The 22,279-nt window shown below is 48.0% G+C and overlaps 1 protein-coding gene across 2 annotated transcripts in view; it reads right to left on the reverse strand.

Annotated features, from left to right (window-relative positions):
• Window positions 1-22,279, reverse strand: part of SEPTIN9 (septin 9) — a 258,753-nt gene that overhangs the window by 210,568 nt on the left and 25,906 nt on the right. For both annotated transcript variants that reach the window (XM_027834659.3, XM_043527816.1), the window contains exon 2: window positions 11,703-11,759. In XM_027834659.3, the coding sequence (XP_027690460.1) occupies window positions 11,703-11,759 (57 nt within the window). The remainder of the gene's footprint in view (window positions 1-11,702; window positions 11,760-22,279) is intronic.

Raw genomic sequence — 22,279 nt, forward strand, 5'->3', positions numbered from 1 at the left:
AGCACCCAAGAGGAGTGAGTGACGCATGCACATGTGGGCACTCTTTGGCACAGGGCTGCACGCAGCTGGGGTAGCCCGCCTGGTGCATAGAACAAAAGGGAATAGAGACTGCCCCAGGAAATTCAAATGACCTCATCTAGGAACATGTTCAAGGCAACCAGGCTTCAACAACCAGCTGTTAACTCCTTTGCTACTGTGTCAAAGTAAAGGTCAGAGGCCAGGCCTCAAAGCATGAGCTTCCATTAGTATCACAGGCTCAGCCCCAAACCCTGCAGTACCTCTAAATCTAAGCTACTGTGCTTTGAACCATTATAGCCGAATGCTTAGAAGGGCAGTTTTCAGCAAGCCACTGCCACTCCAGTGGAGAGTCATACAGCTCGATAGAGCACCCTACGTTTTTTGCATCCTTCGGGTCTCTTGGGTCTGCTAAAAAGAACTGGAAATCTCCTGGCAGCAAAGTCTCTCAGGAGGCATTTGGATCATCCCTGCTTCTGGTGAGACTGGAAATACTACAGTAATAGCCTTGATCACCTGATGTTGGAAGTGGCCTGCGAAAATGACTCAACCAAAGTTAAAAGTTGGGGTCATCTGACACTCCGGACAAATGTATAGGTCGGGTTTTGTTAACTGCGTTGTCTCACCTGTCTCCTAACTCCAACTCATCTCTGATGTTAACCCTTTCACTGCTTCTAGGCATAAAGAGAGTGACGATGGTCCTATGAGGGAGGCAGGACCCTGAGCTTCAGGATCCCTGGACACTAGTCCCCACTCTGCCATGAACTCACTACATGGCCTTGGGGAATTCGCTTAAGCTTCATCTTTCAAAAGTGTGCACTCGTTTTGGGTTGCCTCCATTTTTGGTTGCCAGACTGGAAACAGCGAAGGTATAAACACCCACAAGTCCATTCGCTCAGCCCCTCTGACCAGCAGGCCATACATGGTTCCATTTCAACATTAAGGCATCCCAGATTCACAGACCCTGTAAAACGTTTTGGCCTCAGCATCCCCATCTGTACAATGAATCCTTTCCTGTGGGTTCCCTCACAGTGATGCTGCCATGAGATTTCCAGTTCTTTTTAGCAGACCCAAGAGACTTGAAGGATACAGAAACGTAGGGTGCTCTATCGAGCTGAATGACTCTCCATTGGAGTGGCAGTGGCTTGCTGAAAACTACCCTTCGAAGCATTCAGCTATAACGGTTCAAACCACAGTATCACAGAATTTAGGACGGGGGTATTCATTGCTTAGTGTCATGCCATTGGCTTCAAAGGTGTTACACCAAGAAGGAATTTGCTCCCATACCTGCATTTTGAGACCCTGAATGGAAGGTGTAACAGAAATGCCAGGCGTTGTTACTCTTCCACCATGTCCCAACCTCCAGCTGGAGCGGTCACACTTCTTGAAGCAATGGGAAGTGAGGCCTGATCTGCTCTCAAAGAGTTTGCTGGCAAACCTTGCTAGTGTAGACAGTTTATACCAGCAAAATGTCCTTTTATCAGTATAGCTTATACCAGTTCCCCTAAGCAAGACAATGATACCAGCAGAAGGATCTTGCCACTGTAACAGCAGCTACACTTGGGCTTTTGCTAGGACGGCCATGTCAGCAAAACACTAAAATAAATAAAAATCCCTTCCCCAACTGCTCTAGCTATGGCAGCAAAGCTCCCAGTGCAGCCCAGGCCTGAGGATGGCGAAGCTGCACGGCAGGTGCACTGGAAAGAACGTCACCCAACGAGATACCTTGATGAAGCTGGTGAACCACGTGCTACAGACAAGCGCTGGATATTTGTTGTGCTGACCTGGCTGTCCTCGCAAAAGCCCAAGTGTAGCTGCTGTTACAGTGGCAAGGTCCTTCTGCTGGTATCATTGTCTTGTTTAGGGGAACTGATATAAGCTGTACCGATAAATGGACATTTTACTGGTAGGGAATCACAGTTAAAGTTTTAAATTTGCAGATAAAACATTTTCTCCCTACTCCATCTATAACTCCAGTCCTCTTGCTATGTAAAGCTGTGAGATAAGAGCAGTACCTCTGGTAAGGAGTTGCCATGCCTGGGAAATACTGTCAACTGGCACCTAGTTCAGCGAAGGCTGATGAAAAATCTCTCCTCCTCTGACCTTTGATTCTTAGGAAACATGAAAAATCTTAATGGTGGGGAAAAGGATTGAATTGTTCTACAATTTCATTCACTAAGGATTCCCCTGGAACTTGAATATTTTTAAAAATGTCTCTGAGCTTAGGGATGGATTTCGCTGCCTAGGGCAGTGGCTTTATAGCACTAACTGGGGACAGGAGCTGTGAACCCCCGCGACAACATTCAGTCCCGACCTGCCTTAACATCTCCTGTGCCTCCACTCTTGCGTCCCTCTCACAGCTGTGTCAATGCCACACTTTGTGGTGAAGGGGATTTTACAGTGTCTGCTCAGACTTTGATAGAGAACATCAACCTTTCATTTTGTCACCAGCATCAGTCTTATGAGGTCCTTGAACTAAGTTCTCTGGAGGCCCCTACTCATGAGATTCCATCCCACACTCCCTCACCTCTGATCGCTCTTTTGGTCCCTTTGTCCCTTGACCTACTCAGGGTAAGAGGAGAACGAAGGGCACAAGTGACTCCAAGAGTAACAGGACTGGGGCATGGTGCTTCTCGCCTTGTGTCCGGTAGGATCATTTTGAGAATAAAAGAAAAACCTTTCGGATGAAGGTTTTCATGCTGTCAGTGAGTGCCCTTTATAATGCAACCCAGATAGCTGGGCCTGAGCTTTGTGCTTCTCTAAATTATGCATTGCGCTTCCAGGCAGCCTCAAGATAAACTGCAGTCGGTCTTCAGCCAAGTGCTGATGATGCAAAACTAGGGACGTTGCTAGCACTCTGCCTCTTGTGGATAGGCTCACTGTGCCTCCCCTGGATTGCAGCTGGCTCTGGTGTAATGCCTCTCTATTGGTCTGGCTGGCTGAAAATTAATTAGCCATGCAGCAAGATAGAGAACAAAAGCAGGGAAACATGAGGCACCTCTTCCTCTCTTACCCGGGTGGGAGTTCTGACAAACAAATCACCTGATCCAGAAACAGATCTAGTAAAGGAATAATTTCCCTGCATCAGATTTAAAGGCCATCTCCTCATTAGGGCTTGCCTGCGCCCCAAAAGTATACCGCTTTACCTGCACCCTAATCTGCGTGCTGCACCAGCACCCCCCAGAGATGTTCTTTCCTCTGGACAAAAGCCAGAGAGTAGCCTGGAAGGAAACCAAAGTACAGAGAGCAGCTGGCATCCCAAGATGCAGATTCTCTCCACTCAGGTGCTTCGGGGCTATTCACAGATCTGCCAGGTAATACACACTCCCGCCTCGCTGGCATGTGTCAGCAAATATTTTCACTCACTAGTATTCCTCAGGGCTGAATCTGAAGAAGGTTCAGTGGGGGAAGCCCTGCCGTCTCAGGAAACACATTTCCATGCTGCAGAAATGATAGCCAAGGCTACCAAAGACATGCCGAGTTGGCATGTTAGGTTGGGAGCTAGAGTTTGCCATGGAAGTTCTGATTTAGGGCTTCTGCTCTTCTCTCTCCTCCCGCCCAGCCTCCACTCATCCTAAAGAGGAGTCGCCTGTTTCCAATTGCGTGTTTAATACAGACCCCAAACCTCCCACATTGCTCAGCCTGATGGACTGTATTCCCTTGTTTAATTGTCGGGTGACATTGCCAAACCCAGACATTTGTATGTCCAAGGGACTCTCAGCAGGGGCCCCTCCAACTCTTGAGGAGCAGCCATTTCTTGCTGTGCAGTGCTGCTGACCGTGGTTACTGAGCATTGAAACTTGTTAATCATCCTTCCCGGGCTGGGCAGGGAAAAGAGGTTGTAAATTCCCAAGTGACGCTGAATCTGGAATTTGAGGGGTGGGGAATCGGAGCAAGTGACCATACAGGAGGGCCACCTAGGTGGGTGTGGGGAAGAGGGCTAATAACAATCCCTCATTTGTCCCTGTTCCACCTCTGAATAGGCTTCGCTAGGTCCAGCTCTGTAGCTTCAGTGATCAGACCTTAGCCAATTCCCATACACAGGCTGCAATGGCACCTGTAGCCAGGGTCCGCATATGGCCCCCTGACCAAGGTCTCTGAGTGCCTCAAACAAACATGTCTATGTATTTACCCTCATGACCCCCCTGTGAGGCACGGCAGTGCTGTTATCCCCAGGGTACAGATGGGGAACTGAGATAAGTCACTTGCTCAAGATCACACAGGAAGTGTGTGGCAGAGCCAGGAATTGAACCCAGGTCTCTCCTAAGTCCCCTGGTAGCACCCTAATCACTGGGCCTCCCTTGTGTCTAGGGGGTGTCCTGGAACTGGAGGTGCTAGCCTACTTGTAGATGACTGGCAATGGCCAAAGGGCACTGGCACAGGGAGGAGAGAAGCTGAGAAAGGGGTCACAGGACCAGATTTCCAAGACGGCTCTGGGTCAGATCTGCAAGGGCTCAGCCCCCAGCAGCCCCCATTGCTTATGGCCAGAACTCTGGCTTATGGCCAGAAATCTGGCCTGCAGAATGCAATGGCTGTGGAAAGGCACCTTGGGGTGGCGAAGAGCCCCACGCTATCCCTGACTGAGCAGCAGTTACAGGGGAAACACCACAATCGTCCCAGTTATAAGTACTCCAAGGTGCAGGGCAAGCGAGCAGAGAGAGGAAATTTGGCCCTGAAACGAGGGGAAATGGAGCTGCAGTTATATGGAGCTGTAAATATTTACTACAGTATAAATCAAAGCACTGAACTGCTCGTTAAGATTCTCAACATGAAAAAGTTTATTAAAATTAAAAAGGGCTCATACCAGAAAAACAGGAGATTATATAAGTAGAGTCTGAAGAAACCAGACTAATTCTGTGTCTTTCAATTTAGCGTCTCTGCACTCCAGTTACCCTAGAACTTCTACCTAGTCCCCCTTCTGTCTTTGGATATAGCTGGATGAGGACATACCACACTAGAAGTCAGGACAACATCTTTGTGTTTGCATATGAAATGAACTAAAGTGCACTAGATACTAAGACCTGACTACGGACTATTTCACTATGGCCAAGAATTTGAAGCCAGTTTTCCTAAGGTGATGGTTTAGTGCATCACCTATCATCCAGACTGGTGTCACTTCCCATCCGCAAATTTGCAGGAGAATCAGAGTTTTTAAGAGGGATCTTCAGGGCTTTGCAGCCTTGTGACGTTGGATTATGACAGTGTGCTATTATGATCATGTCTTTGCATCAAGATACCACAACATTATGAGAATGCAACATCATCACCCATAGAGTCATCCTCAGGGCAGGAAGAGGCAAACATTATGACATCATGGTACAATACCACAGCATCAGCAGGTGCATATTCTTTCTGAAGCCATCCTTCAGTCTACCCTTTGGGGACAACCATAACCTGAACACTCAACTGTGGCCTTTGAATGGTCACTTGACCCAGTATCTGCCAAGGACCAAATCTGAACCAAGGCCCTGATCCAGCGAAGCACTTATGCATCTACTTAAACTTCCAGCACATTTTCTGTAGCTAAGTCATTGCTCCAGGAAATCACTGTTAGGATAACTTTCGCCTCCCTCTGTGCACCGGGAAGAGCAGCAAGAACCTGCCACAAGAAGATCTGAGATCTCAGACAACACATCCAGGGAACGAGGACTGGGAAGCGGTACAAGTGGCCAAGAAAGCAAGTAAAAAGGGAGAGAGACTGTGAACGTAAGACTGTCCAAGGAGAGGTGTATCAAGGCATCAAAGGAGAGAGTGGGAGTTCTCCAGGGGATCTGTTTGAAAAGTGATAAGCATTCCTAAAATAATAATTTAAAATTAGATAAATTTTGCAGCATTCCGGAGAGAAAGAGGAGTATGGCGGGTAAGAGATGCCAGCAGCCATCCGTATATCTCCTGGGGAGGCAGAATAAATATGAAAGAAAGTTACCATCACACCAAAAGCGGTAACGAAAAGAAAAGAACGTTTGCAATGGGCAAAGCCCCAGAGGCAGCTGGAGCCTCCCAGAATTCTGAGCAGTGCTAGAGGGAACCTCTCTCAGCCCCTTGGGATATAGGGCAGCACGGACAAAGCATAGGGATGATAACACAGGGCCAGCAGGCTCCAGAGATAAGATCCCACCAAGGGAAAGCACAGAAGCTAGTTCTGTTAGAAGCTTCTTGTTGGTTAATTCAGCCCTGAAGACCGAAGCCCTCTCTTCCTTCAGAGAAGGAGTGTGGGGTGGGTCATGGCAAAGCCGGCATTACCTCTAGTGTGGCAACTCTGCCGCACAGGGATCTGCTTCCGGGGGCCCAGTTCTGCAAGGTGCTCAGTGCTCCACTCGTAGCAGGCCAGATCTTGCCCTTCTGAAGACAATAGCAAAATGTCCTTAACATCAGTAGGTGCGAGATTGGTCTTCTCAGCTTCAGTGGGAGCCAAAGGCACTTTCCAGGACTGGTGCCTGGCTAAAAGGTCAGTTCCATCTCCATGACCCAGTCAGTCCTGGGCCCCATCATACCGAGGCACCAAAGCAGGGGTGCCAATATTTATTCTACCGTGGTAGTGGTCAGAGGCCCCGATCAGACCAGATCCCCACTGTGCTCGGTGCTGTGCAGGCAGAGGATCCCTGCCCAGAATACCTTACACACTAAGGAGACAAGCATCAGGCAGAGACAGGGGAGAGAAGAAGTCTATCAGATAGATAGAAGTGTTCCACACACCTGCTGTTTTCCCTGTGCTTTGCATTGCATAAAGTTATATCCACTTCCTCCCAGCTGCCCCTCTGCCACATCATCACAGGCTGGGTTATTTCTTGTAGGCCTCGCCGCGGAAGCAAGGTAGTTTGTAATGTTGTGCTGAAAACCTCTCCTCTGGGAGCTAGATACCTGTCGCACCCAGAGAGCTGAACTAAGGCCAGCAAGGACAAAGGAAACTAGAGACCTTTAATGGAGATTCCAGCAGTGGGGCCCAGCAAGCGGGATAGATTGAGATCTAAAGAGAGTTACAATGAACTGATAACCAGGATTTGTGGATTCTCTAAGGGCTTGAGTCAAAGCCCACCTCAACCAATGGAAAGACTCTCATTGACTTCAGGGGGCTTTGGAACAGACCCCAGAGGGACAGCATGTGTAGTAAGGGGGAGGGAATGTTTTCAGGAAGTACCATGTCAGCCTATGAAAAATTCCCCAGGGGGCAAGGAGGATGGGAACATCGGAGTTGCATTGGAAGTCAGTGGGAAACTCCTCACATCCCCATGCTCCCATACGTCCCCACAGGGACCCATCCCATTTCAGTCATTTTCTCGTCAAGTTCAGCATGTGCTGTGCTCTTTCAAAGGAGTCGGGGCTTATTTTAAAACTGTCACTTTATATAAACCATCTGTGATTAACATCCAGGTGAGGAGACAGACTATAAATATAGAGTCTACACGGATGGACACCAAATATCCCAGTCCTGCTTTTATAGCACATTGTCCATGGTCAAGCCAAAGAGTGTTACAAACAAACTGAGTGAGAAAATAAAATTCTGACAAGCCTGTTACACTAATAATTCCGATGCACCCAAATAACGTTCCTTCACCAAGACCCGGCAGCACCAGAGGTTTGAAAATGTATTTTCGCTAGGCATACACCCCCATCAGGTCCATTTTTTTCTATTGTATTTTAACTTTTGGTGCATGGAAAAATAGGGGTTTTTTTTAGCAGGTCTGTCCCTTAAAAATGGTATTTGCATAAGTTGTTTCTACTGCCCTATGGTCTTCCCCAGAGCAAACAGAACAAAGATTTGTCTTGTGGCTTCTTGCAATAGGTGATTTCTCTACATACACAGCCGAATTGTGCCCAGCCCTGCAGGGGTGCATGCAAGGGGATGAAGAAAGTACAGGGAGCCTCCTCACACTTGTGTGCCCAACCCCTGTGCAAGGGCACAATGGCAATGATTGTGCTGTCCTAAGTGCTACCATCTCATTGCTAGTTCCTAAAACGGCGCATGCCATAGCTACCCCCATCCCAGCAGAGAGGGAAGAGAACAGCTGTGGCAATCGAAAGGGAAGGGAATTGAAGGGCTATAAAAGGAGCTTTGGGACCATGATTTCATCTCAGCCTCTGATGGAGGACCAGTCCTGGTGCGGGAAAACCCATGTTCAGATGCCGAGAGACTAATAAAGGAGTTGCCAAACCAAACAAACATTCCAGGCTGACCCCACTGGCTTCATATTTCTCTTGATTATTTCACAAAGGAAAAAAAAATCTGTTTTTCAAGTGACAAAGTATAAGCAATGGTCTGTTAGAGCTGGAAATGGGTGTCCACAGACTGGCTGTTGAGTCCAATTGCCAAGCAGAGAGAAGGTTCCCGAGGAGAGTCACAGCACTATGAGCTCTGGCTGCAAGCACCTGGTACTGCTTAAAAAACCAACTAAGCCAGAGTCTCTTTGAAAATGAGCATTCAAGCTCGAAGAGCAGCCCTGTGACTATAAATGTCGCCAGCGAATACTTGTGGAAATGGATTTATGGAGGCTAGCAGCTGCCAGCTCTCTCTCTCTCTATTCCTCAGCATCTCCTCCAGAAAGAGCTTCCAAACTGGGAACGCAGCTGCTAGGGAAAGGCCTAGAAGCAAGTTCCATGCCAGATCGATTGGCAAAACACTCCCTGGATTACACAGCCCAGTCAAGAGCACCAGACCCCAGCACTCATGTCCCCAGCAATCCTTTCACAGGCCCGCCATCTGGAAGACCACATGGGTGTTTTAAATGGAGGAATTTCAGTGTAGCCATTAGGGAAAGGTGACCATCCAACTCCACTCACCTTGGCCAGCTGGCTCCAGCTCACCTCTCTGCAGCTCTTTTAAAATTGTGTAGTGACAGTGCAAGAGGAAGCCACCCCGCTGCAGGAGATCAGAGCTCACACTCACGTGGGGCGTGTGGGTGTGAAGAATTCTGTTCACACTAAGGGAATGAAACCCACAAGTATTCTCCCTTCCCCCGAAGTGATTGACCCAAGATGGCTACTGCTTGTTGTGACTCTATGCAGAGGAGCCAGGTACAAAGCCGGATTCTTCATCGGTGGAGACACCACAGCCTCCTGCAGGTACATTGCACTATGACCCTGATGTAAAGCAACGTTCAAGAAACAGACTGGATTTGGGTTCCCACCGCCATCTCCCGGTAGCCATCTGGACAGCTTCATCCATTCGTCTACTTGCATTAGCAGTAAGCAGTGCAGCAGGCAGGCGGAGCTGCAGAACTAAGATACCTGTCACAGATGCTGAGTGGACAGTGTGAAGCGCTGGGGCTCTAGAGTTTTATGCGCAAGGAGCTTGGGCCTGGCTGGGTTCCTGAGCCTCCGGGTGCCACACTGAGCTAAAACTGAAACTTGACCCTTGTTCTCCAGCCCCACTCCTCATACTCCAGCTGCGACGGGGGGTGGGGGTGGGGGGTTGTTCAGGAGAAGCTGTGCCCACACTCCCCAGCACAGCAGCGGTTGGAGCAAGAAGTCATTTCCCAGCTTGCAAACAAAAGGCCACTTCATTTGACACAGGGTTTGTTTTCCTGGGGAAATGCCATTGCAGTGGCGGTGCGGTCCAGCTCATGGGGCAGCAGACTGGCTTTGAGCAGATCTCGATTCCAAACCTGCCTCTGCCACTGGGTGAACTTGGGCAAGGCTGAGCCTGTTTCTCATCCCTCCCATCATCTGTCTTATCTAGTCCCATGGAGCAGACAAAGTCTGTTACCCTGGGTTTGTACAGTGCCTTTAACCATGAAGCCCTGAACTTGGCTGGCACACCTGGGCATTAAATAGTAGTAAGTGAGGAGCTGCCAGCAGGGATCTTGCTGGAAAAGGGACAGCATTTGACAAACAGTGGCACAGTTTTGAATCTCCTTTCCTTCTAGCTGTAAAAACACTATTGCAATAGATAGAAAAGGGAGCTTTAGGGACAAGTTTCCAGCCAGTCTTTAATAAGGCACCAACAGCATTTGCAGGAGCATTTATCTGCAAGCATAAAATCCTGGATAGGAACAGGGAATAAAAGTGTTACCCATAATCCTGTGAGTTCCCCGTGCATGGAATTCCTATAGACGCCAATGGGAGTTCTCATGAGACAAACTTCAGCCACGTCACTACAGGAGGAAGTGCCATCTTTTGGAGCCGGGGCTTCTGGATATGGAAGCAACTGCACAAAGGTTCCATGATAGCATGACCAGACAGCAAATGTGAAAAATTGGAATGAAGGTGGGGGGTAATTGGTGCCTTCTAGAAGCCCCGAGTATCAGGACTGTCCCTGTAAAATCGGGACAGCTGGTCACCCTGTTCCACGAGCTACAGCCCCGCCAGCCACTGGAATAGGAGCAGCTGGGGGTACTTGTCAAAGGGCCAGTGTCTTGGGAGGACCTGTAGGCAGGGTGCATTTGGATTTCAACCATCACTTTAGTCACTAGGATCCCTTAAGCAAGATTGGCCCTAGGTGAATTGTTGGCCTAAACACAGCACCTCTGTCCCTTCCAACCCTGTCCCAGCCAGAACCCTTCCTTTGTACCTCTGACCTTCACTCCCCATCCAGTTTTCTTTTTGGTCCCCCTGTAATCAGTTTTCCAGGCTCTGGGACCCAGCTGGGCCTTTCATTCTAGTGGGCTTCGGCCCCCCCCACCTCGGCCAGGATCAAATAGGCCCAGCCCTGCCCCAGAATCCTTTGCACTGGCTGCAGTGAGCATCTTCGTATTGGGGACTTCTGCAACATCCCCCATACTAGGCGATTCCCTTCTGCTCTTCCAGCCAGATTCCACTGACCTCCGGCTGAGACCTCGCTAAGAGGGACATTTGGGACTCCTGTGCTAACATGGTGCTATTTCAGATGTGGCCTCCTAGCTAAGCTCAGCCCTCCAGGGACCACTGCAACCTAGGCAGCCCTCAGGCTGGGTGTAAACTACAGCAGGGTTCAAGCTGGCTCCAGGCAGTCCCAGGTCAGACTAGATCTAATGGTTCTTTTTGGCCTCAAAAATCTCTGACTCTATAACTGCCTGTCTCTCCTATGCCTAAAGTTGGTGCTGCCCTCAAGCATTTTCCCTATTGCCCCATAATTCCCTCACCAGTCTGGGCTGAATTCACACAATTAATATCAGCAGGACTCCAAAGCTCACCACATACGATACAGACAGGGCTGCAGAGCAAGTGTGGCTCAAATGCCGAAAGCCTCCGAAGGGAGACAAGAGAGCTGTGCAGTAATGAGTTTGGGAGACACCTGTTTAAAGAGAGAAACCCTCCCACTGGCTTCCTCCTGAATGGGGGAAACCGCTTAAATCATGTCAAGCTGCAATTAAGAATGTCATTTTAAGGACAAGCACACATTAGCCGTAAATCTCCATGTGCAATAAAAGATAATGGCTTAGAAGAGTGAGAGAAAGCCATTAATTACCAGAACTGTAATTCAACCTCAGGGCACTCTCACTTTCTGCTCACTGGTGTCGGACTCTTGACTTGATGTGCGGATCCATCATTCAACAGGTAATTCACCTCTAATTCTATAGTGCAGAATATGTAGGGTACGGAAGCCTCTCTCTGTGTTTGTTAGAAGCTAGCTTTCCCTTCTAGCAATGCTTGTTATTTGATGGAAGGTGGGAGAGGTTCTCTCTGATAGCCCCAGGAAGCAAGCATGGGAGAGGCAGCCTTTCTCTTGGAGGAGAACAACTCAGGGAAACAGGTGTATTAATGCCACTTACTTGGACTTGTCAGGTCACCGAGTCGCCGAAGTCTCCCACTGGAGGTTCTGGTGATTCCTAGAGCAAGAAAAATCAGTGATAAGGTGCAAGGCTAACTAATGTGAACCTGGCATGTGGTTTGGTGTCCATGCTGTGATTCCTGATCTGCCAAAAGAGCAGGAGTACTTGTGGCACCTTAGAGACTAACACATTTATTTAATTCCACCTGTTCTTTTTGCGGATACAGACTAACACGGCTGCTACTCTGAAACCTGATCTGCCAAGCCACCCTTCTTCTGCTGGTGTCTGCTTTGTACAGAAACATTATCTATGAAATCTCAAGAATGGGTATTTTGAATGGAGAAATACCTCACTGGTAACCTTCAGCTGCCCCGTAGTATACACTGGCTAATAGTGGTTGTTATTAGTATTCTGCAGTATCAGAAACTGCAAGCATGTTTAAAGGTCATGAAATTGGAGAAGAAAGTTCTAAAGTAATTGAGTAGGACAGACACACACACACAGACACACAAACCCCTTTCAACCTAGGACTTTTTTTTACTACAGATATTCGTGCCCGGCAATGTTTTCTCCAACAGGAAAACACAGACATTCCCCTGGATCTTGCAGAGAAGTGAGTTTTGCTAAGACAAGCAAACACAACAATATTAGACCCTAATCAATGTCTAGGCTGGTGCATGCATACAGTATGTGCATGCATGGTACAGAGACTTAGAAGGGATGAAATATGCCTCCCATATCCTGGAACTGCCCAGAGCCAGCTTGGCCTATGGTGCAGGTTAGATCAGCCCAGGAGGCTGCAGTGGTCTGTGCACAGCACTGCAGAACGCACTCCCTGACCACAGCATGCTCCTGCCACGTCCGTGGAGACACTCCGTCGGGACCCTAGTGAATGGTACCCACTGCTAGTTCCGTGCCTGTCAGAGAGGATCCCTCCACCAGCAAAGTCAATGCAAAAGGACCAGATGGAGCTAATTTATCACATAGCATCTGTATTAGCGTGGCTAAACTGGCTGAAATATTAGACACATCCCTGTGTTCTGGACTGATGGTCAACCAGAAGAGACACACCTGAATTTGGCTTGGTTTGAAAGGCCTTTTTTAATGAGTTAGTCTTTCCATATCAGTTTGTGTGAACCACCCAGCTGCTACCCAGACAGTGGCAGGGAATTAGTTACAGAGGAAGTTTACCCTATCCTGGAACATATTTTTCTTTAGAAGGTGACCAAATCTCTCCTTTATTCCATTCCACATACCCGGATCCAGAAAGAGAGTACTGATCCTCCATATATCTGGGTGTTGCTGCACTGTCAGCAAGGCAGTGCTGTCTACTGGTTAGAGCAACGGGCTGCAAGGAGGGATTCCTGGGTTCGGTCTCCAGTTCTGCTACCTACTCCTTGACAAGTCACTTACCCTCCTTGTGCCACAAATTGCCCATGTGAGGATAGCCACAACCACACATCTTCCACTTCTGCTGTGGGTGTTAAATTTTCCTTATTAACCAGCTCTGATTTAAAACAAACAAACAAATGAATTGGCCATATCCAGGAATCACAGATTTAGGGCTGCCCCTCTCTAACTGACTCTGCAGTGCCTTGATGTTACAAGCAGTGGCAATTACATCATGGATTCAGTGGATCAGCTGATCTGGCTCCCATGGAAATTCCAAGAGATTCCAAACAGAATCCTTCAGTCTCTCTTGGTTTCTACTGGAGACTGGGGGGCATGGATCAACGTTCACTTCGCACTCCCCATCAGTAACTGGCCCAAGCCGGGGAGCTAATGGTCCAGTCAGTGGTCCAAATTCGGTGACGAATCCTGGTCATGTGCCACCTGAGGCATGTTGCACATATGCTAAGAAGAAGACTGGAGGACCAATGTCTCTAAGATCCAGTAGTCCCAGCAACAAATAGCCAAGTAGATGCACTACTCTTTCCAAACCCTAGTTGGCCACTAGGGCATTTTGAACAGGAATTTCCACTAAGGTCCCCACTGCACTTGCAACCTACAGGACACAAGCAGGTTTGGAACTCTCCACTTTTTGTTCAATGCAGAGTTCATTTATAAGAGATAGCTCACTAGTAAGTGTCTTTTTCTCCCACCCTGCAGCAACCAGTCAGAAAACCAGGGTGTGCCTAGGTCCCAGAGCCCCGAAACAGTGGGTTAAGTATTGTTGCTCCAGCCTCTCAGCTGGAACAGCTTGTGCCTTATTTAAAAAAAAAAAAAAAAAAAGAGGGAGGTGGGGAAGGCAGCAAACCTCATGCTAACTGCCCTGGGACAGGGGTTTCTGGCTGGCAACTCCACTTGGAAAAAGCGCCTCATGCTCAGAGCCGTGCGGGTGTGTGTCTCCACTTTCCTTTCGTAATGTAAGAAAGTCTCGGTGACTGCGAAGCCACGTGGCTAAACCCCTGGGCCAGTTCCAAGATGACGCACCCTGCTCCTCATCCCCGGAGGAGAAAGAGGGAGAGCCCCCGGGGCAAGAATCACCCTGTGAAAGGGGGACAGTAAAAAGTCCAGATTTCAAAAGGAAAAAATTGAGACTGATGTTTCCCCCCTAGTGGCGAACACTGCTCTATTGTGCATGTGCGAATGCAGATGGAAGAAAGCCTGTCCCTTCAACAGCTGTATCTGTATCAGGGGGGTCTGATAGAACTTCCAGCAGATCAGTTTGTAAACAACTTCCATTATCAGACAGCACAAGGCAGGAGTCTAGTGGACAGGACTTTGGTGTGGAACTCAACAGACCTGGGTTCTATTCCCATTTCTGCGACTGACCTTCAGTGTGACCTTGGGCACCTCTCTGTTTCCTTGTCTATTGACGTAAGCAGGATCTGAATGAATGGTCCCCTGACAGCTAGCTGGGAGGGGGAGAGACTTTGGGTATGTTTATGTAAATATATTTGCTCCTGCTCAGGAGATAGAGCGGTGTCAAAGTGATCAACTTTGGCTGGTGTTGGGTTACAAATCACCTTAGTACTGAATGCCAGGGTAGTGGAATTCAGTTACCAATGTTGTAATTATTGTAGGAATATAGGGAAGCAAGACTGTACTTAATCTTTCCCAAATGAGGGGGTCACCCTCAGCTGAAAGACCTCGTTAACCTGTTCCTCCCCACTGTTCAAAGAAAGAGCTAAATAGGCTTCATTTGGAGCCTCTTTTGTTATTTTAAATGCTCTATCACTGAGAGCTGAAATCACTTGAGATGGGGCAGTGACTCTGCTCAGCCTGCAAAGAGCTGAAAATCACTAAGAGACTGATGTGCAGAGGTCATGGCAGAGAGACAGATGGCAGAAGAAGGTGACTGACAGTCAGCTGGCAAATGAGTGGCTGGCAGAGTCGGAGAGGCAGAGCGAGCGGCCAGCAGGGCGGCTCGCAGAGAGGCACAGCGAGTGGCCAGCAGGGCAGCTGGCAGAGAGGCGCAGCGAGTGGCCAGCAGGGCAGCTGGCAGAGAGGCGCAGTGAGTGTCAGGCAAGTGCCTGAGCAACGGAACAAGTAAGGTGCTTCCTTACCTCCACCCAGGGTGGGAGGCGAACTCTGAAGATGCACCTCTGAACTCTGGTCTGCACTGACCAAGGACAGCAACTGTGCCTGGGGTGCAGAGAAGGACGGGCACGTTACAGGGACTTTTGGGTTGCTGGACTTAAGAACCTGAGGGGAAAAGGACACTGCCCAACTTACTTGGGGGTGGGTCTTTTGCTCATGGTTTATGTTTATGAACCCTGTTTCTGGTGTTTTCCCAAATTAACGCCCAGTTACTTCCCTCCTTTTATTAAAAGATTCTTTTCTACACTCAGACTCTGTGCTTGCGAGTGGGGAAGTATTGCCTCTCAGAGGCTCCTGGGGTGGTGTGTCATTTTCCCAGGTTACTGGGTGGGGGCTTGAGCCTGTTCTGTGTTGTACTGATGGAAAGAAACCCCTAGATATTGAACCCAGCCCTGGTTGCTGCTGCCTCTGCCTGCAAGAAGGGTTACATTTTGCTTGTAAGCTCTCAGGGGCTAGTTTTGCTTCTTACCAGGTGTTTTCACAGTGCCTAGCACAGTAGAGTCCCCAACCTCTCCTGGGACCTCTAGGTGCTAATGTAACACAAACAGCATTGCAATCTCTTGTGTTTGGGGTTGTTTTTGCCACCACCTCCACCACTTTCGGAAACATTCCCCTGAGATTTTCTTCACTCGGTCTTGGCCCAAAAGGGGATTTTTTTTTCAGGAAGTTGGACTGGATATTTTGGAGATTGTGTGTGGCAAAGGTGAAAATATTTTCTTTGTTAAACAAGAATTTTAACAGCACTTCTTTAGCTAGGCTATGGCAAGAGCGGCTGAAACCTAGCAAAGAGTGGCTCCTCCCTGAGGACTAGCACCGTTGCTGTGTTTGGGCAGGGGGAGAGAATGATTTAGCTTCCACAGAAGCTACAAGCATTTGAAAACTGCATCTATAGGAGAAACTGCCCCCCCTTTGGGTGACCTGCAGATATGCAGTCATGCAGAGCTAGTTAAATCCATCCTTTTGGGGTCAAAGGCCATATTCACTCTGCTGGCAAAAAAGATGCAAAGCAAGGAACTTCCAAGCTTGGACAAGATTGGACACAGGAAATAGATTTTATTTCTCTTCACCCTGGTAACAAGGTAAAAACGAAATGTAAAACATTCGCAATGTACAGTGTGACAGAGCCCTCTGCATTTGGCGTTTCTTATTCTTGAACTTGCAATATAGCTATGTATCTATTTACTTACACACACACACACACACACACGCACGCACAGTTTTGCACTTACATGGCACCTGTGATAGAGAGACCTCCCAGCTCTTTGCTAGTATGATTTAACTCTCACATTTCTGAGGTGCCAGTAAGGATTATTATCCCCTTTTAGTAGCTGGGTAACACAAGCTGCAGAGAGCTAAAGTGACTGGCCCAAGTTCACGCAATAAGTCAGTGGCAGAGACAGGATTAGAGCCAGAGTATCCTGACAGCTATTTGGCTGCTCTAACCACTAAGCGACACCATGTGAAGGCTACCTCAAGTACAATAATACCAAGCTTTTATACAGCAGTTTTCATCAGTAGCTCTCAAAGTGCTTTACAAAGTATTATTATCCCATTTTATAGACAGGGAAACTAAGGCACAGAGGAGTGAAGTAACTTGCCCAATGTCACCGAGAAAACCAGAGGCAGAGCTGGAAATAGATCCTACATCTCCTGATTCCCAGTCCAGTGTGCTATCCTCTAGACTTCTCCACAGAGACACAAACTGCCCAGACTGACCATGGGAGGACGGTTAAGCAATGTGGAAAGACTCCAGTCCCACAGGACAGGAGAGAGAATCTGTCATAGATGCAAATGCAATCAGTAAGAAAATGTATTCGCTCCCCAGATCATTGCAAAGACTGCAGTGCAGGCGAGGTGGACAGTGTATCAGCATGTTAGACAGCATTCTGGGGTTACCTCTGTTCATAGCATGGAGGCCTTTGCAGCTCTGGGCTATGGGACTAGGAATCAAAAATCAAAGGCTTCTATCCTACACATACTGTCTATAAGTTTTCCCTCTAATAGCAGCAGGAGCATCCCCAGGCCAGGCTATAGAGTACTGGAATAAGAAACAAAATTAAATACATCTTATCTGGTTGAAATTAGGGCAGTTTCCCCACAGTCCCTCAGTGTAATTTTGAAATGGAACAGTCCGTCAGGTAAAGTAGGACAGTCTAAGAGCAGTGCATTCCACCACATGGACATGTCCCTGTTATGCACAGGGATCGCGTTAGGGACGCTTACCACTGTCCTCTGATCTCTGGCTGAACAGTATCCGGTAGCAGTTTGTAATCAAGGCAGAATCACTCCCAGACCGGCAGCCTAGGCCCATAGGGAACACAGTGAACACAGGGCATCCCCAAAGCATGCTGGGCCTGACTGAGATCCCTTCTATAGCTGTGCAAGGCAGCAGCAATTCCAATGGGGTTGCATCAGTTTGAGCAAGATCAGAATCAGGTCCAGAAACTCTGGCAGTCTCACAACTCCATCTGCCCACCCCCAGACAATACAGGGCCCAATTCCCTACTGCCTCGCACCTCTTGTGCCACCAACGCAAAGTGTGTGTAAAATACTCCCAAATCCCATTTTGCACTAGTATAAATGATACCAGAGCCAGGGTGGGGGGGTAGGGCAATGGGAAATCAGGTCCAGTGTATCTAGAGGAATCACTGCTGGTGGAAAATGACTGTCTCAGCTGGTTACTACCGGTGCAAAACCTGACCCTAATAATGGAACTGATAGCTACTTCCACGTCCAATATCCCCAAAATACGATACTACCAAAATAATCCTGGTTTGTTTTGTACAAAGTGCCCAAGGCAAAGAATTGTCTCCCTGACCCTTTTCTGAACATTTAACAATACCAAGAATGGGTCCTTTCCGTGGGCGTAGTTTTGGGGGTGGGGGAGCAGGGGAGGGCATTGCCCCCTTCCAAAGTGCAAGCCTTGGGCAAGCACGGAATTTGCCCCCTCATGCACAGCCCCATTGGCCTGACTGGAGCTGCCCCCCCAGTTACAGAAGTCAAACTACGCCTATGCTTTAGGCTCATTCTCAAATTGTGTCGCTGATCCCGATAGCTATACACATCCCATACATAAGGCATATGTATGGGACATATTCTTAGATATTCTTCTACATATTCTTAGATCCAACTCTTCAGATTTATGGGCTATGTCTGAACAACAACATGGTGTTACAACCAGCAGCACATGCTCGCTACACGTGTTACAGAAGTAAATATAATGGTGACCACTGGTCCTGTCTAAAATGACTAGGCCAAATGCACCAATGGTGTAAGCAGGAATCATCCCACTGGTCAGTCATGTGGCTCCTGCTTATCTGAGCAGTGAATCTGGCCCCTTGTTTCTATAAGCTGTATTACTGGCAGACTACCAGTCTCTGAGATCATCCAGGAGATCTTCTCTAGGGCTACTCAGATAATTGAATGTATGTTTCTGCACCCAGTATTAGCACTTTCTTGTCTCTGTTTAAGACCGGGACCTTTTCCCAAGGCTATTCAGGCCATCCCAGCTACCCTCCCATACCCAGAGGATAAGAAAAGAGCTTCTCCAAGCCATCTCCTGCCCTCCATTGATCAGGAGTGAGGAATGATGGGAGGGGTTCTTGGCCATGAGGGGGAGACTTCTGAGATGTATACAGGACTTGGCTGGAATGCTGCTCTGTGACACTGGTATTTCCCAGTGTGATGCTCAGTTTTCTAGACCATCCGTTCTTCAGGGCAGGTTCTGCATCACTCTCTGTATTTGAAAAGAGCCCAGCACATTGTGGCTGTGATTACCAACTAAATAGTAACTATCAGCCTTCCAGTGCTGCACTGTCATGGCCCCCCACCCTGTCTCCTGGAGAGGATGTGAGGGTGACAGCCAGGCAGAGCCCTACTGCCTTCAGGAGTACAATTAGATGATTATGAAATACTCAGTTTCCCCCCTTTTTTTGTTTAGATTTGCGTGTGCATTTCAGTGCATCTGAAATCTGCCAGCTAGGCCATCCTGAAGAGTGGAATCTATGCAGTTTATCCACCGCACAGGTGCAACGCAGCCAGACGCAACACAAGTGTCCTTCACCCCAGCCCTAAACCCTGCCTTCATGAACAACCCCTGGAAACGCTAGTTCAGCTGTTGAGGGTTGGGACCAAAGCTCATAATACAAAAAGGGAAATTCTGCAGTAGGGCTGATCCACAGTGCATAGGCAGGTCCTCAGTGACTTCTTTACCTTTCTCTCTGGTGTCTGGATGCTGGACGTCTGCCCAAGCTGCGACGTTCAAATGCTGGCTCGGGACATAACTGAAAATGGGTTGGATGAGTCCCATTCCCGTTTGCCCACATCACATTCAGTAGAACTTCAGAGTTAGGAACACCTCGGGAATGGAGGTTGTTCGTAACTCTGAACAAAACATTCTGGTTGTTCTTTCAAAAGTTCACAACTGAACATTGACTTAATACAGCTTTGAAACTTTACTATGCAGAAGAAAAATGCTGCTTTCCCTTTATTATTTTAGTAGTTTTTTTCCGTTTAACACAGAACTGTATGCGCTTTTTTCTTTTTGTCTCCTGCCCCGATTGTGTACTTCTAGATCCAAATGAGCTGTGTGGTTGACCGGTCAGTACGTAACACTGGTGTTTATACCTCTGAGGTTCTCCGGTAGCTCAACAGCCCTGACCGGGTCCGCTCAACAGAGCACTAGAAGTGGAATAGCAGAGGGTGCTGGGGGTGAGGACCTGAGCTGCATTGGAACAGCTTGGAAGCAGCAAAGTTGATGAAGGCTAGGAGTGGCACTTATTTGCAGAACATGCAGGTAATGGGGGCAGAAATCTATGCCTGACTCCAGCCAGTGCAATTAGTACTTCTCCTTCATTCGCTCTAAATCCATTCTCACCCCTGAACCCAAAAAGGAATATGTGAAACTGAGTGCGCTGAGCTCCAGCCCTAATCAGAAACACGCACTGAGGAACCCGATACTTTCCCCAAGTTCTGTGTAACGGAGACACTCTCCAAAGAAGCTGAGCACAGCTGGACAGAAGCACAACCCATGTGTATGGTTTCTTTTGCTTTTCATCCTGGATCAGATGTCTCTGGCAGCAGCAGCAGCAACAGCATGCTGCAAACAGACCTCTCACTGGAAGCGAGGCAGGGCTGCATCTGCAGTTCCCTAGTTGACACTGATAATGGATTCAGACATGGATCAATGCCTATTTCTGATGCAGCTACTTGCCGGTGTGCTCATGGGACTGTGGCACATGCCTAGGTGCACTGCTGCCTGTAACCACTGTATGGCCTAAGCACCAGAATTGTCAGTGCTCAGCAAGCTTGTGCAGATCAGGGGTCAGATTCTAAGCTGGTGTAAATTGGCCAAGCTTTGTTGACTTCAGTGGAGCTATGGTGATTTACAGCAGCTCAGAATCTGGCCAACAGCTGGAGCACAGTCATCCCTCCAGCAAGCTGTTGGGGAATTGGAATGAATAAACTGCCTACACGTCTCGTACTGGGCACATTGCATGATACTAGCTACCACGTGTGTTGCTTGGAAGGTCATCATCCTGCCACCGAGCAGTGGCCAAAAGGTAGAACTGTGTAAATGGTGGTTATGGATGGAGGAGAGCCTCAGCTGCAAAACTGAGACTTGAATTTTCCCAAGCTTAGAGCAGGAAAAGGAATTGAGATTGAGAGTTTTAAACTAAGTTCCTCTCCAGTTATGATCAGAGAGTGATTAACGAATCCATAGATTTTAAGGTCTGAAAGGACCATCAATACCATTTGTCTGACCTGAGTTAACTCTGCCATAGAACATCACTCAGTCATTCCTGCATCATGCCCACTCACTTGCAGTTGAAGTAGTTCATGTCTTTTAGAAAGACGTCCAGTCCTGATTTAAAGATTTCCAGTGATAGAGAATCCACCATATCCCATGGTAAGGTATTCAAGGGTTAAAATGGCCTCCAGGTATTGCTGAGACCATTTCAGCACAGAATACACACAGCGAGGAGGAGGGCTGGATGAATCATACAAAACGGGAGTCACAAATATTTCCACAGATGGGAGTGGCTGGATCTGTTTGTTGCTGTTAGTGGGAATGTTATTCATTATTCATGAGTGCCTGGACATCTGCCATCTATTCAGAAAGATGCTGGTGAGTTATGAAGGCATCAAAAATGTTAGCACAAGCGATTATTTGTACTGTAAAGGGTGTTCGTCATCACTCGTGCTTCTCTGGTTTAAAAATCAGTCGTGCAATCAGGTAGTAGAAATGGTACCACATGACTTCACTGACAAATCACACTCTCTAAATTACACCAGTTACAAGGCACTGGAAAAATAGGCCCTTTGTGTGGGGGGTCAATTTCACCATTTCCTCTGCTCTTTGTCAGGGATTCATACAGTATTAGGGGAGAGAAACATTTTTAAATGAATAGGAAAATAATACTGTGTGAAACCATAACAATGAGGAAGGGGACTCAGGGACAGCTATCATGCCTGAAACGACTTGTAATTCTCTTCTTGAAATGTACTAGATTCCCAGTTGTTGATGTTCCTCTAACTTTCCCCTCCTCATTTACCATACAAAGCTTCCAAGCTCCATCCGAGATCAGAAAAGGAGGGGGTGAAATGCCGAGTGAAATGCTGCTGTTGGGGGTATTTCCATGAGAGAGGGACTTAAACCCAGAGGTGAATTTGGTTTTACAAACACGCCCCTCCACCCCCGCCCAAAAAAACAAACAAACAAACAAACAACCCACAACCTTCAGTCAGAGTTCACAAAACCAAACTCGGAGTGGTTGAGATCTGGCTACCCTTTACTTTTTATCAGCCCCAGCTATGTTCTGGAGGCAGGCCTGGGTGTTTGAACCAATAGCTCCAGCCCATCTCCAATTTCTGGCCAGGCTGGAAAGAGGAAATACCAGAAATCTACAGTAACCAGCTCTCACAAAACCTTCAGGCCAGCTCTGCAGCCTCACGAGCTTCAAATAATAATAATAATTCACTGAACTATGTATCTTGCAGTAGCACCTAGGAGCTGGACCCCACTGTGTTAGGAG

This window comes from Chelonia mydas, chromosome 14, assembly GCF_015237465.2.
Source record: "Chelonia mydas isolate rCheMyd1 chromosome 14, rCheMyd1.pri.v2, whole genome shotgun sequence".
Taxonomy (NCBI): domain Eukaryota; kingdom Metazoa; phylum Chordata; order Testudines; family Cheloniidae; genus Chelonia; species Chelonia mydas.